Below are 16,844 nucleotides of genomic sequence, written 5' to 3' on the forward strand. Positions count from 1 at the left end.
ACTAATGTAGTCTGTAACTGGACAGTAGTATTGATTTACTACTTCAGTCTGTAACTGGACTGTAGTGTTGATTCACTACTGTAGTGTAGTGGTAAACTGTAGTGTAGTGGTATTGATTCACTACTGTAGTCTGTAACTGGACAGTAGTATTGATTCACTAATGTAGTCTGTAACTGGACAGTAGTATTGATTTACTACTTCAGTCTGTAACTGGACTGTAGTGTTGATTCACTACTGTAGTGTAGTGGTAAAATAAAGTCTGTAACGGGACAGTAGTATTGATTCACTAATGTAGTCTTTAACTGGACTGTAGTGTTGATTCACTACTATATTCTGTAACTGGACTGTAGTATTGATTCACTACTGTACTATAGTCTGTAACTGTAGTGTTGATCATCGGGGCGGCAGGGTAGCCTAGTAGTTAGAGCCCACTGTTCCTAGGCCGTCATTGAAAATAAGAGTTTGTTCTTAACTGACTTACCTAGTTAAATAAAGGTAAAATAAAAAACTGGACTGTAGTGTTGATTCACTACTGTAGTCTGTAACTGGACTGTAGTATTGATTCACTACTGTAGTCTGTAACTAGACAGTAGTATTGATTCACTACTGTAGTCTGTAACTAGACAGTAGTATTGATTCACTACTGTAGTCTGTAACTAGACAGTAGTATTGATTCACTACTGTAGTCTGTAACTAGACAGTAGTATTGATTCACTACTGTACTGTCTGTATACATGTGGCATCATACACTAATGCAAGGAAAAGAAACGTGGCATGCCATGATAGATGGTTGGTAATGCCTACATACAGAAATGTTAACGTCTAAGTTGTGAGGTGCTATAGCCCTTACTGGCATTAAGAGAATCTGAGAATCTCAGGACGTGAGGTTTTACCCAGTCTCCCTGTGTAATTATGTTATTACAAGCACATTGGCTCGCGTTTAAACAGCCTTAGTAATCAGAGGGTCAGCAGTGTGCTCTAGGATCTGTCCAAATGAAGAAATTGCCATGATCTCTGAACTTCCTTCCAGTCCCACTAGTCTGTTTTACCTAGAACCCTTCACAAGGCCCATTTATTCGCGCTGCGTCCCAAATGGCACCCTGTTTCCTGTATAGTGCACTACTTTTGACCAGAACCCTATGTGCCCTGGTCAAAAGTAGTGCACTATATAGGGAATAGGGTGCCATTTGGGACACAACCTTGAACTGGCTCTCACCCTCAGCCTCAGCAGCAGTGTACACTCAGAGGAACAGGCCGTTCATAGTCATCAGGTCCTCATTACCGTCATTACTATAATTATTTTCTATATTTACCTATGGTAATGAGGCCAAATGAGATGTGCTGGTTCACTCGTTCTTATGCAGTATGTGCCACCATCACCCCCGGGCGCACGTGTTACAGTGGGCTGGCCCTAATTTTCACACTAGCAGCCCATTGCTGGGGTTGGGGTACCACATCTGGACTTCATGGGAACATCGGGATCTTCTCACAGTTGGGGGGGCACTTGTTGTTGGGACTTGGGGAGGTTTAAATCATTGTCTCTTTAAATACAGCTAACCCTGCGTTCATAACTAAGTTGGAAGGTGGTATATACCACATATGATTGGGAAAAATCCCCTTGAATGCCCCTCCAAATAGTAATTCCTATTGGGAAACTCGTCTATCATCCCTGAGCTCCGACTTCTCCCACATGCTGACCTCTGAAATGACCTACTAAGGAAATTACCTTGATTAGAGCATTTTCGGCAATTAAACGCAACAACAAAACATTATTTATATAAAGCTATCTATTAACATGTTTTTTTAACACTATTATTTGTTAACAAGTATGATGGCTGCACTTTTAGTTTATGGTTGACACAGCATGCTGGCCATTAGCCATTCCCGCGCTTCTCAGCTAGTTCGAAAGCACGTGAATGTCTCCAACTGGTATTTACAACTTCACAACGGGTCATTTCCACCTTCCCACTTGGTTATGAACGCAGCATAGGGCTGCTGCTCCCTCCTTCCCATTGCCCTGGGACACAGATCTGTGCTGCAGTGTGGTCGTGGTGGTGAAGTTGGCTGCGGCAGAGGGGGAATTTGGACTGTCGTATTTGTGAGCTCATATACCCAAAGCCACCTTCATTAGGTTGATGTGTACTCTGGAGGCTGAGCCAGAACCACCCAGTGAGCCCTTCCTGAACACTTATTGACTGGGAGGAAAGCTGGGGCCCCATTCAGTGGTAACGTTACGTAAGGGCTTTTTATTTTCAGTTGGTCAGCAACTCAGTATACGTGTTCCCACACTCAAATGAGAGAACTGTTATTTGTGCTTCGGCGAGACACACCAGTGAAAAATACCCCTGTTGATATAGAAGTGTGTGAGTCATAGAGCACTCCAGAATGAATGGAAAAGTGTTAGGTCTAAGTTAAGGGGAATGAAAGGGGCTAGACAGCTAGTGTGTGTGTGTGTGTGTGTGTGTGTGTGTGTGTGTGTGTGTGTGTGTGTGTGTGTGTGTGTGTGTGTGTGTGTGTGTGTGTGTGTGTGTGTGTGTGTGTATGTGTGTGTGTGTGTGTGTGTGTGTGTGTGTGTGTGTGTGTGTGTGTGTGTGTGTGTGTGTGTGTGTTTCAGCCTCCAGGTGTGGGTCTGGATAGCTCAACGTAGCACTATTCCACACTTTCTACTGACAACAGCATGAGGCCAAGGCTATATATCACTAGCCAGATGTAGCTAGCCAAGATCAGAGAAACGTGAGGCATATCTCCAACTAGGTCGTGTCAGGGTTTTCTTTCACTTCAGTCATTAGCGTACGTGTCTCTAGACACCAACTGTTTCTGTGTGTGTTTACTTCTTATCTTATAAGTCGTATCTAAGTACTGGTGCTGGATAGTAACTCGTTATCAGTTTGTGATGAAGCCACCTGCCAAGCGACGGACACAGTCAACACACTGAAGAATGTTTGTTGTAGATACCTGGTGGGAAACCTAGGTGATTCATTATCTCTCTCCAACTCTAGTAAACCTTGGTCACCCTGTGTTACCATGCCATTAGGGACGTTAGGTAAGGGAAAGACCAGAAAGCCCCTAGTCATGATTGGTGTCATGAGAGGCGGTGGAATGCCTCTCTCACCAAGCTACTTAACAGCTAGTTTAAAGATAACTACCAAGTTCCAGTAAGCCTGTTGGTTCTCATCATGTAGAGTAGAGTAAGGCTACATTGCAGCCTAGGAGCCGGGAGCCGGGGCCTCCCAACCCTCTGACAAATGGCAAACACGTGTTTACTGGAGGATAAGCAGCCAGCTGAGTCACCTCGTTATGACTAACCAATGTTTATGCCGGGGATATATGTACACATGCGCTGATTGGTCGGTCACACCTTCTCCAATTACAGATCAGTAGTAGTAGTGTGAATTTGTGTGAGTGGGTGTATGTTTCACCCTGTTCTCTGTGTTCCAGATGATGTGTGTTTGTTAGGCATTTCTCCACACGCTCACTCACCAGACCTCCTAAGAAGTCTAACTTTTGAGATTATTCACTGTCAGTAAGCAGTGATGACTGCTGATGACAGACTGTATATGTTGTATTTGTGCTACTCTATTAATGTACTGGCCGTCTTGTGTGTCCTGATCTTACCTTCACCAAGACCTTCATCAAGACTTCTTACCTTCATCAAGAGCTCTTACCTTCATCAAGACCCCTTACCTTCATCAAGACCTCTTACCTTCATCAAGACCTCTTACCTTCATCAAGACCTCTTACCTTCATCAAGACCTCTTACCTTCATCAAGAGCTCTTACCTTCATCAAGAGCTCTTACCTTCATCAAGACCTCTTACCTTCATCAAGACCTCTTACCTTCATCAAGACCTCTTACCTTCATCAAGACCTCTTACCTTCATCAAGACCTCTTACCTTCATCAAGAGCTCTTACCTTCATCAAGACCTCTTACCTTCATCAAGACCTCTTACCTTCATCAAGACCTCTTACCTGCATCAAGAGCTCTTACCTTCATCAAGAGCTCTTACCTTCATCAAGAGCTCTTCCCTTCATCAAGACCTTGCTGACCCATTTTGTGAAGGTATTTTTCTGTACCCGGTCTCGTTCATCTGTGGGAGAGAGAGAGATGATCGATATCAAACAGCAGGGAGAGACTGCATCTAGATAAAGTGTTTTGAACAAATGGAGGTTTATGGAATCACTCATATAAGGGATCACTTGTTCAGATGAAATACTAGGCCAACAACAATTGAAAATAAGTTTAAAGCATGTCATGTCAGGGTAAGTCCCGGTGGTGCTTCAGACCTGTGGAAAAAAAAACAAATGTGTGATTGTGTTTGCAATGTGTGTGAGGCTGAGTTGTTGACACTTGGGCAGGGGTGTCAAACTTTGCACCGAAGGGCTGCACTGAAAATGTGTTGTATTTTCTCACCATCAAAAACACAATCAAAAAGTCCTCTATCCATCATTTTTGGAATTTCCGATGCTCCCTGACTGTCTAGCTTTCATTTGGGTGAGCTGGAAACAGTCAAGAAACTGTATGAATGTAGGTCCATTATCATTCTACACAGGTTGGATTTGGTTTTAGTCATTTTATATTCCTTAGTAGATATTTTTATTATTATTATTTATTCAAACCACCCGCAGGCCGGATTGGACCCCCTCACGGGCCATATGTTTGACACCCCTACAGTAGAGGAAACTGAATGCTGGCAGTCAGAGATGAACACTAGCAGACTATGGGTGGTTTGGAAGTGTTGGGATTAGTGGAGCGTTTTTCATCAGCATCTCACTGCTCTTATCTTCACACTCTCAGAGCTTAGCTGAGCAAAGTGCTAAAATGAACTGTCTGGTCATTTGTGTTGGCAGATGATCACATTAATCTGTGCAATTAGTGGAAGATCAACAGTCTGTAAAGGATGATGTTGTTATCATGTCTGTTATGGCAGTGACCTCAAACAAATGATACCTCTCCAGTCCTCCTCACCCAGTAAATATTAAAAAGCACCGTGAACACCACTATAGCCAAGAGTTTACTTATAGAACTGTTGTCTTAGCAAGATGAAATTGGATTTATGTAGATGTCTGTATTCATATTAGGGGTTAACAAGGCAGTTCATACTCAAAATAATCAGCATTTATCTCCCTTCCTCTTATAAAACAGTAATACGTTCATCATCAGATTACCAATGAACAAGAACAGATCCCAGCAGATCCTCTCCCATTGGCCAGCAGCATGCCGTGACATTACGGTGTCAAGTAGAAGCGGAGCTTCAGGCGTGCAGGCAAGCAGCCGAGTGACGGGGGGTAATTGTGGTCTGTAATTGTGCAGTGAGTGTTGGTGGCACTGACACAACGGTTAGTGAAGCCAGATGCCCAGTGAGAGATAAGGATTCCACCGGTCTAGTAGAGGTTCACATGGGAACCCTGTGAATCAGAGTGGGTGGGGAAAAGGAAAAGGCCACGGAACGGTCAGGGAACATTCAGGGAACGGTCAGGCTGAGAGGAAGGCTTCTTGACTGACATAGCAAATGGTCCGATAACGTGTGCTTGAGTCGGAGAGAGACAGAAAGAGTGTGTGTGAGAGAGGGGACTTAGCCTGATTTCTTAAATGAGAGGCTATATGCAGGAACAGCATACAAGTATTCCCTAAAAACTGCTTATATGTTTTTGTATTCTATTCATTGCTCTGTAGAACGAGCTGTTTGTTACTGCAATGAATGGTCTTGTACTGTATCAGATTTGGTGTCAGATTTTATGCCCAGCCCAACCCAGCTAAGTCTTCTCTGGTGTCATAGCGAGTGAAAAGCAGGAGCACAGTGTGTAAAGCAGACTGACTGAATTAAGAAAAGCACACCTAAAATGAACAATAATTCTGGTGGACTTGTGTTACACGGTGACCTCAATCCCGACAGTCCCTCTGTGGCAGTTTATCTCTGGTTGGGATGTGATGATGAGAATAATATTTGTGGTTGTATGTTGAGATAGTAATACCACTGGAGTGGCTTTACTAGCACAGAGGATATCTATACGATGTATTTATTTTGCTCTATACTGTATGTCCGTTTGCTCAGATGGATGTGTTTACCAAGGCAATTTGGGCTAAGTGCTTGTCCCCTATAGACACAATAGTGGGGGTTTTGTATCTCAAGTGCTGTGGTTGGGAACCATTATCCTTAACCATTGCACACCAACCAACCAGTTGGGTAACCGTGCCCTAGAGCACACAGCAAGGAATGAGAAAATCCTATCAAGATCAAATCAGTCAAAAAGACATCTGGCATGGGACCTAATACAATTTTGCATGGTAATTGCAAGTTGCACATTGAACAGTTGTGACAGTTCACCCTAAGACTTACTGTACATAACAACCCCATGGACTAGAACAGTGGTCCCACACTGTGGGGAGTGCTCCCTCAGGGCGGCGCGAGGGGTTGGTGCCCCCCCCTCCATAAATACGTACTTTTTAAAGTTGTAATAGTAGAATGCACAAGGTGCAATGTCGAAATTAGATAGTGCATCATCAGTTCCCCTTGTCATGTTAGCCATTGTATACCTTGGAGAGCTACTGTGTTTATAACTTGACATAAATGTGCAGATCAACTAGCCCATGTCAGCAAATGTTTTTTTATTTAGGTTTTTTAGCCCATAGATATTGTTGTAATTAGTCACTCAAATATCATATGAATACACATTAGACATGGCAAAATGTATTGTAAATAATTGTAAATAAGAATATGTTCTTAACTGACTTGCCTGGTTGAATAAAAAATTGAATAATAGATGTGTGTGTGCAGGTTGGATGTTCCCCAATGCTGGAAGGGGGTCCCCAAGTGAAAAAGTTTGGGAACCCCTGGACTAGAAGACCATCATTTTACATGTATTAGATAGGTTTACGGTAATGTTCACTACATGTGCTCAAGCCTGTAGACATGTTGCTAAAAGCAGTGACGGGCTAAAACCAGGCTATAAACTCAGCTGTATGTTGCTCAATGCTCACTGTAGACTAGCATATAGTCCAACCTACAGTTTTTTCCTTTAAGCAGTGACAGGCTAAAAGACTATAAACTGTATGTTGCTAAATGTAGACTGACTTCCTCTCTTCTCTCTGTAGAACCTGATGGCCAAGGCATTGTACGACAACGTCCCGGAGTCCCCGGAGGAGTTGGCCTTCCGGAAGGGAGACATCCTAACGATCATTGAGCAGAACACGGGCGGCCTTGAGGGATGGTGGCTCTGCTCGCTGCATGGGCGCCAGGGCATCGCCCCCGGCAACCGCCTCAAGCTGCTGATTGGTCCCATGTTCGACACCCAGTCCCCGGCCGCCCAATCGTCACCTACGGGCTCAGCCTACCAGCAGAAGGTGGGCGTGTCTTCGTCCCAGGGGCTGTACCAGGTGCCACCCTCCCAGAGCCCGGGTCAGCAGGGCATCTACCAGGTACCTCCAGGGCAGGATGTCTACCAGGTCCCTCCACAGAGGAGCGTCCTGGCTGCAGACAACACCCCCGGCAAGGTAAGAGACCTGGAGAGACAGAGGGTTGGGGGGAGACAGAGAGAGAGAGAGAGAGAGAGAGAGAATAGAGAGAGAATAGAGACCCAGAAAAATCTGAGCCTACACCGTCACTATGGTGAATGACTAAAACAATACAGAAATACACTATGGAAAAAGAAGAAACAGCACATCAGAAATCAGCTCAATGTAATTGAAGAATCATCAAATCAAATCAAATCAAATTTTATTTGTCACATACACATGGTTAGCAGATGTTAATGCGAGTGTAGCGAAATGCTTGTGCTTCTAGTTCCGACAATGCAGTAATAAAAAGCAAGTAATCTAACTAACAATTCCAAAAAAAACTACTGTCTTATACACAGTGTAAGGGGATAAAGAATATGTACATAAGGATATATGAATGAGTGATGGTACAGAGCAGCATAGGCAAGATACAGTAGATGATATCGAGTACAGTATATACATATGAGATAAGTATGTATCTCCATTGAATGTAACCACTTCTGGGAAAACAAACAACAACACGAAGAGTTATCTATCATGATCAAATACAAATCTTGGAATCAACTATTTAGGACTACGAGAACCCACTGGATTCTCCAATTACTTTGAATGAACTACAGGACAAAATACAAACCCTCCATGTGTATTTGTATGTATGTGTATTTATAAATATATATATTTAGAAATGATCTACCCTCTAAAATGTTTTTATTATTTATTTCAGAGAGAGAGAGAGAGAGAGAGAGAGAGAGAGAGTTACTGCTCAGCTAAAGCTGGTCCCCTGACCTCAGGGTTCTGTGATTATCAAAGGGGATTGGAAACCCCATAAACACCGGCAGACACAGGAGACATTAAATACTACAGGGCTTGGAGCTTTACAGTTTAAACCATGGGCCGTTCTGTTCTCCTGCAACGCCACTGGCCTCAGACCTGTCTTATGGAAGTCATTACACAGACATAGTCACAGGCCAGAGGGATTGCAGGGCTGCAAATGTAAATGAAATGTGGACAGGGTGTGCCCTGATGTTAGTTCACCACAGAACAGATCAGTGTTTTTATGCATAGAGAGAGCAAGACTCCCATTTGGCTTTTTTGTGTGTTGGCGAGCTGTGTGTAGGGCCAGGGAAGCCACAGAAGGGCACTGAACGGGGCACAATTCATGGAAAAGCAAACAGTGCAGCACCAAATGCCTGTACTTAGGTCTCTGCACTCAAACACAATACTCAGGTCACAGACAACAACCAAGCCCAGTGCAAATGGATTTACCAGTCGTCTATATGTCTATTTATGTTCCATGCGGTACAGTATAGCTGTGTATTTCTGTAGTGTAATAACCTATACGCTAGAGTATATCAATAAAAGCACATAAATACATACAGTGCATTCGGAAAAGTATTCAGACCCCTTGACTTTTTCCACATTTTGTTACGTAACAGCCCTATTCTAAAATTAATTTTAAAAAATACAAATATCATCAATCTACACACACAATACCCCATAACGACAAAGCAAAAACAGGCATTTAGACATTTAGGAAACAAATGGTAAATAAGTAACTAAAAATGAATAAATACATTTAAAAAATGATATATCACATTTACATAAGTATTCAGACTCAGTACTTTGTTGAAGCACCTTTGGCAGCGATTACAGCCTCGAGTCTTCTTGGGTATAACTATACAAGCTTGGCACACCTGTATTTGGGAGTTTTTCCTATTATTCTCTGCAGATCCTCTCAAGCTCTGTCAGGTTGGATTGGGAGCGTCGCTGCACAGCTATTTTCAGGTCTCTCCAGAGATTTTTGATCAGGTTCAAGTCCGGGCTCTGGCTGGGCCACTCAAGGACATTCAGAGACTTGTCCAGAAGCCTCTCCTGCGTTGTCTTGGCATTGTGCTTAGTGTCAATGTCTTGTTGGAAGGTGAACCTTCGCCACAGTCTGAGGTCCTGAGCGTTCTGGAGCTGATTTTCATCAAGGATCTCTCTGTACTTTGCTCCGTTCATCTTTCCCTCGATCCTGACTAGTTTCCCAGTCCCTGCTGCTGAAAAACATCCCCACAGCATGATGCTGCCACCACCATGCTTCACTGTAGGGATGGTGCCAGGTTTCCTCCAGAAGTGACGCTTGGCATTCAGGCCAAAAAGTTCAATCTTGGTTTCATCAGACCAGATAATCTTGTTTATCATGGTCTGAGAGTCTTTAGGGGCCTTTTGGCAAACTCCAAGCAGGCTGTCATGTGCCTTTTACTGAGGTGTGGCTTCCATCTGGCCATTCTACCATAAAGGCCTGATTGGTAGAGTGCTGCAGAGATGGTTGTCCTTCTCGAAGGTAAAGAAAACAACTGTTTTTGCTTTGTCATTATGGGGTATTGTGTGTAGATTGATGAGGATTTAAAAAAAATGTTTTATCCATTTTAGAATAAATCAAATCAACTCAAACTTTGTCACATGCGCCGAATACAACAAGTGTAGACTTTACTGTGAAATGCTTACTTACAAGCCCTAAACCAACAGTGCAGTTCAAGAAGAGTTAAGAAAATATTTACCAAGTAGACTAAAATAAGAAGTTAAAATAAAAATTAACACAATAAGAATAACAATAACGAGGCTATGTACAGGGGGTACCATACCAAATCAGTGTGGAGGCTATATACAGGGGGCACCGTTACCGAGTCAGTGTGCGGGGGTATGGGTTAGTTGATGTAATTTTGCATGCAGGTGGGGGTGAAGTGACTATGCGTAGATAATAAACATTGAGTAGCAGCAGTGTACAAACGGGGGGGTCAATGTAAATTGTCCGGTGGCGATTTTATGAATTGTTCTGCAGTCTTATGGCTTGGTGGTAGAAGCTGTTGACTAGGTCCTAGATTTGGCACTCTGGTACCGCTTACCATGCGGTAGCAGAGAAAACAGTCTATAACTTGTGAATGGAGTCTCTGACAATTTTATGGGCTTTCCTCTGACACCGCCTCTTGTATAGGTCCTGGATGGCAGGAAGCTTGGCCCCAGTGATGTACTGGGCCGTTCGCACTACCCTCTGTAGCGCCTTACGGTGAGAAGGCTGTAACGTAACAACATGTGGAAAAAGTTAAGGGGTCTGAATACTTTCCGAATGCACTGTATCTGGCCGTTTCTCTGAGGTAGTTTCCAAGCAGTTTCACATCGCATTTAAAACATTAAAAAAATAATTACAACATATGGAAGTCAATGGAAAGGTAGAGGTGGAGGTACATCACTGGAAGTTATGTCAAATATATATATATATTTTTTCTTGTTTATTCAAAATCTTTAAAAAATGGATAAGACACTCTATTCCATCCCCTTAAGAGAGAGAAATTAATTATATCCTGGTGGTATTTCTTCTATCCGGGGGTATTTTCAACAGGAAGGCATGAGTTAACAGAGACGTTACCAAACTAAGGTGTGTGTTTGTGGGGTAAATAGGGAGAAGGCGCCTGGAGCTTAGCTATGCATTCCAAATGGCACCCTATTCCATTTATAGTGCACTACTTTTGACCAGGCCCATGGTCAAAAGTAGTGCACTATGTAGGGAATAGGGTGCCGTTTGGGATACACTTCGTATCCAGGAATGGAGCTGCGATAAGCCAGTCAGCCAATCAGGAGACACCAGGGGCCTGAGCAAGAGACTCAGAGAACAGAGACACTAGCTCAGAACAAAAAGGCCTGTCAATCAATCCCACCTGTACTCTGCAAACATGCAGTCTCCATCTGAAAGGGCCCATAGAGCTCTGGTCAAAAGTAGTGCACTACGTAGGGTATAGTAGGGTGCCATTTGAGGCACAACCATAATCACACTCAGAACAGTGCTACTACCATCACTATCACTCCCCCTCTCACTGATAAGAGCTTACTAAGGGAACAGAATTAAGGCTTTGGTGAAAAGGTCAATTAAATAAGTCTATATGAATGTGCCTCGTGTCTACACGCTACAATGTATAATCAACTTGTTTGAGATTAAATGTAGACTGTGTCAATGTCAAAAAGTACAATCTGTGTATAGCAAAGTGGTGCCACTGCAGATTTCAGCTGTGTTCCTGAATACTGGCCATTAAAGAAAGCCGCAACGGATGCCTCTGTGTGCTCTGTGGAGTCCAGACAGACAGTGCTGTGTTGTTTTCCACTGAGTTCTGAGTGACTCACTGATTTGCCAACACCGAGCTGTGCTTGGCCCAAATATCACCCTATCCCCTATATAGTGCACTACTTTTGACTAGCCAATAGGTAATAGGGTGCCATTTGGGACATTGCCCTGGTCTAGGTTGATGAAGAAAGAGGCAGGCCAGCTCTGTTGTTGACTGGCTGAGTGGTTACTGCATTAAGGGCTGTTCAGGTGTGGTGTTCTGGCTAATTAAGCTGGTTAAAAGGGAGGTTAGGGGGACTTCCTGGTTGCCAAGCACACACACACATACACACATGCACACACACACACACACACACGCACACACACACACACACACACACACGCACACACACACACACACACACACACACACACACACACACACACACACACACACACACACACACACAAACACACTTCCTCCTTTCAAGGAGTCAAATGATTATGGGCATTGAGGCAGACAGCCTCCTATACTGAGAAGCCCCTCTCATATCCCACCAAAGCCACCATGTGTCGACATGTCACAGCTGTGAAAGGACACAGCTTTGTTACTCAGGCAAATTGCAAGTTTAGCTTTAAAAAACAGATAATAAACATGTGGTATCACAGCGCCTCTCCTCTCTCTAAAGATCCACTTAACTGTACTGTATTTAAGAATATGTATATATAAATAGTTTGTAAATACTATTTTTGTTGTCTCTTGGTGTCATTCCTATATCTAACTTTTTTGTATTATTTTGAATGAAATGTAATATCTGTTCTTCTTGTCTATAACTGTCTGTACTTTGACATGCATTTGTAAATGTTATGTGGACCCCAGGAAGAGTAGCTGCTGCATGTGCAGAAGCTCATAGGGATCTGGATAAACGGAACTAATTGTGTGTGTGTGTGTGTGTGTGTGTGTGTGTGTGTGTGTGTGTGTGTGTGTGTGTGTGTGTGTGTGTGTGTGTGTGTGTGTGTGTGTGTGTGTGTGTGTGTGTGTGTGTGTGTGTGTGTGTGTGTGTCTAGCATGCCAACCCCTCTGTGAAATTTCAGATCCTCGACTGGTTATTTTATATTCATGTGACGTGGGGCTTTGGTATATAAATGCACACTGAGGTTTGGCACTGGCTCTAGCTATCTCTCTCAGGCTACTCAGTTTGATGCTGCGGCCCTGGCTGCCTGTCCTTGTGTAACCCTTCAGAGAGGGTGAGCTAAAGCGCCCCAACCACAGCTGCCCCATTCAAGGCCCCAGTGTTGGCCCATAGCTGGCCCGAAGCTGGGAGCCATCCTTGGGGCTCACTGCCACACAAAGAGCCCCTCACAGAGACCAGGAGCTGCCTTGCACCACCCTTTGTCACACTGGTGTTAGATAGCAGTTTTATCATCAGTCACTGGTCCTGGTTCTTCTTATTCTCAAAGGTGCGTCTGTTTCTCTCTCTGTGTTCAAAGGCCCCGCCGAGCCTCTTATCTACTCCTACCAGTCCTCTTCCTCACATCCTGCCTCAGCAAGACAAGGCTAGCTCCTTCTATGGCCACTTCCTGTCTCTGTCTAATACACATGTAGAGATCCTATCATTCGCTGACGTGGACTGTGATCAACAGTAAGAAACACAGTGCGACTGAGTTAATAAACTCCCACAAGTCCCAGAGGATTGAGGAAGTGAACTGCTTGGGTAACTGAGTTGGCCGTTAGAGTGGAGGTAACCAGGTTAAGCTCCAATAAATGGCTTGTTTGTGAGGTTTGCAAGACATTGCTTGACTACTTTTGACTAGAGCCCTTTGGCCCTGATCAAAAGTACTGCACTCTATATGGAATAGGGTGCCATTTGGGAAGCAGAAGTATTTTCTCCCTCTAATCATGTGTAGAAAATGAATTATTCCTTCCTGTTGGGCTCCCTCCTTCAGACACGTGTCTGCTCTCTATTGTCGCCGCGGTGACGAATCACTGGCCTGTGTAATTTGACCCAGGGCAAGGTCATAAATCCCATTGTATCAAAGGGAATTGGTATGTGTGTCCATCCGCCGCACACCAACAGAGATAGAGAGAGAGAGATCCTTCCAGAAAAGTAAAGATAGAAGAAAAAATGCTCTTTCTGCAGTGCCAAGGAGTAAGAAAGTGTAGAGAAAGTGTGGAGGGAGAAAGAGAGGACAGGAAATGTTTGTCTGATAGGTAACTCCATTTTCCCCGGTTTAAAATCTATGCTGACAGGGACAGCTAGTAGGTCACATTCTACATCTCCCTTCTCCCCGCTTTTTCACTTTCTCACAAATCAAAAAGGACATCTTAATAATGAATAAATTCCTGGAAAGTAAACAGGAAATGGCCGTTCCATCATTAAAACTACCCCTATTAGTATAATTTCTGCCCATTTTGAGATTAAAAAAGTATTTGATCAGAGGGAATAAAAGATGATCCTTATTAGCGATGGAATCAGTGAGCATGTGTGCATAAGTGTGTGTGTGTGTGTGAGGGCTCTTCTAACGCCCCTGGTAATGCCCGATCTTTACTTGGCTTTGACCACATGGTCACATCGTCATCATGGAGATCGAGGCCTCGTGGGATTGGCCACTTAATTACCTGCATTAATTAGTTTGCCATGTTATATAGGCCACCGTCGCTCTGAGCTGTGGAAGGGAACATTAGTGTTCAGCTGAAGTGAACGTTGTTGAAAAATAACCTATAATAACACTGTAAAGCTATACGACTGTGAGTCAGCAACCGCAGGTGCCCCCTTGAAATCCCCTTGAAACCAAGAGGACAAGGGTAGCATCCCAAATGGTACCCTATTCCCTATGTAGTGCATTACATTCAACCGGTGCACTACGTAGGGAATAGGGTGTCATTTGTGACGCAGCCCATGATTCAGCACGACAGGTGCCCATTCACACCTCTGTAAACCAAGGTGCCCTCTTGAAAGGCTATTATAGGAACCATGCCACACCCCTTCCCTTTTGAGTGACACTTACAAAGAATAACATCACTAATGCCATTCTCCTACACACTATTAGTCATACCATTAATAATGTGTATTGGGTGGCAACGGGTTGAATTTCCCTGGTACTGACATGGCTCCCTGTGTGGCTTCTGCCCACCCTCGGTGACTGAAAGCTGAAACAACACCATTGTGTTGACAATTGCTAATGAGAAGATGGGGGGGTGAAGCGAGGGATGAAGGGGGATGAAGGAGGGATGGGGCGGGGAAGTTATATGAGAGAATGGTGGCTTTACTGTGTCAGCAGCAGCCACACACACACACACACACACACACATACACACACTGAGGAGTGGGTAAGGGCACAGTGGTGATGTCAGGATGGCGATATAGGGGGGAATGGATGGATGGAATCACCCCATCCAGTTCTAACAGGGGTCAATGGCTGCCTGGCAATATGATTGTCACCATTAGGGTGATCTGGCCACCGTTGACATGTGTCATCAAGTCATCAGCGTGTGAAATGACAACCTAGTGTGCCTTTCTACACCTATGCTCACACCTTCCAATGTTCACACACACAAACCTACACAAACATTCACACTCAAACTAGCTTTCTTTCAGAGCTGAAGCAGCACTGTCATCACAATGCAGGGTTAACTTATAAAGGTCAAAGTGGTAGTGAACAGTTGACAATGACATTTTAAATCTACTTAAAATACTAGGCTATGTATGTATTTATCAAACCCATGAAGTCATTGTTGGCAACATGACACGATGACTACCACTGAAATCATATGCGGGGAAAAACCCAACCTGTCCCAACTAGAATCTGTCAGCACATTAAAGTAAATGTGGTGTGGGCTGAAAGAATAATGAGTCACTCAGAACAACCCAGTACTATCCCAACAATGCATGCAGCACCTTGGGGACACCATTTTGAACCTGATCCCTCTGTAGTCACCCACAGTCCTGTGTGACTAGTCCATGATAGAATCCACCTAAAGAGCCTGTCTGCATCCCAAACGGAACCCAATTCCCTATGGGCTCTGGTCAAAAGTAGTGTACTACTGTATATAGGGAATAGGGTGCCATTTGGGACAGATCCCATCACCTGAGTGGGAGCAAGTATTTACCCAGTCCCTGGCATATATGATGTCATCAGCACTCACCCACCAAGACTGTATTTTCTAATGCCGCCGTCCGCCTGCCCATCCCCATAAAGGAACCAGTCAGGTCAATATTTACCCAACCACCATTAGGAGCGCCAAGTACCCCGGCAGAGCCCGCCGCAGCGGCAAAGCCTGCTGGGTAAACAGTGGGTGAAGAAGGGAAATAAATGAGCAGTGTTTGTCTGGCAGTGAATGACAAGACCCCGTTATGGGAAGAGTGGAGTAGAGAGTGGCTGTCTGCGTCAAGGAATGGCAACCTATTCCCTTTATAGTGCACTACTTGTTTTTACCAGGGCCCAAAAGGCTCTGGTCAAAAGTAGTGCACTACAAAATGGATAGGGTGCCATTCGGGACATACCCTGACATGCACCTGTTGAGGAGCCAGATTGGTCACTGTGGTTTTCTGGCTTTCATAGGTACCATGTTAGCCATCTCTGGACTGTGTGTGAGAGAGGGTAACTCAAAAACAGAGATCTCCTTTTGTGCAATGCACATTCACTGCAACTTTCCCACACATAGCCACGCCACAGGGAGTATAGGAACTTCAGAGAAAGCAACAAGGACCTTTTAGTCCAGGACTTTCCTTTGTTGTGTAAAGGGAAGCTATGCTGGTGTGTCTGGTTACACATGCCCTGGGAGCTTGTACCCAATCAAAGATACACGTGTGTGCGTGAGAAGAATAAAATGTAGCATGGCTATTGGTTCCCATGCCTAGTCTTAATAATAGGATCATGGCTTTTTTCAGTCTGTCATAGCTTGGTTGACTCACACTAACCTGTAGTGAGTAAAAGTTTAGTCTGTAGGTCCTACAGGGTGAAGTACAGTTGAAGTCGGAAGTTTACATACACTTGGGTTGGAGTCATTAAAACTCGTTTTTCAACCACTCCACAAATTTCTTGTTAACAAACTAGAGTTTTGGCAATTCGGTTAGGACATCTACTTTGTGCATGACACAAGTAATTTTCCCAACAATTGTTTACAGACTGATTATTTCACTTATAATTCACTGTATCACAATTCCAGTGCGTCACAAGATTACATACACTACGTTGACTGTGCCTTTAAACAGCTTGGAACATTCCAGATAACGATGTCATGGCTTTAGAAGCTTCTGATAGGCCAAT

At 44.0% G+C, this 16,844-nt stretch overlaps 1 protein-coding gene across 4 annotated transcripts in view; it reads left to right on the forward strand.

Moving 5' to 3' along the window:
- LOC112229565 (enhancer of filamentation 1) overlaps positions 1–16,844 on the forward strand; it is a 47,398-nt gene that overhangs the window by 18,513 nt on the left and 12,041 nt on the right. For 3 of the 4 annotated variants that reach the window (XM_042309989.1, XM_042309988.1, XM_024395488.2), the window contains exon 2: positions 7,094–7,492. In XM_042309989.1, coding sequence (XP_042165923.1) covers positions 7,100–7,492 — 393 coding nt within the window. In that variant the 5' untranslated portion in view covers positions 7,094–7,099. Of the gene's footprint in view, positions 1–6,759; positions 6,878–7,093; positions 7,493–16,844 lie in introns of those variants that run through there. The other variant, XM_042309987.1, reaches the window with a different exon arrangement.

Source organism: Oncorhynchus tshawytscha, linkage group LG31 (assembly GCF_018296145.1).
Source record: "Oncorhynchus tshawytscha isolate Ot180627B linkage group LG31, Otsh_v2.0, whole genome shotgun sequence".
Classification (NCBI taxonomy): Eukaryota; Metazoa; Chordata; class Actinopteri; order Salmoniformes; family Salmonidae; genus Oncorhynchus; species Oncorhynchus tshawytscha.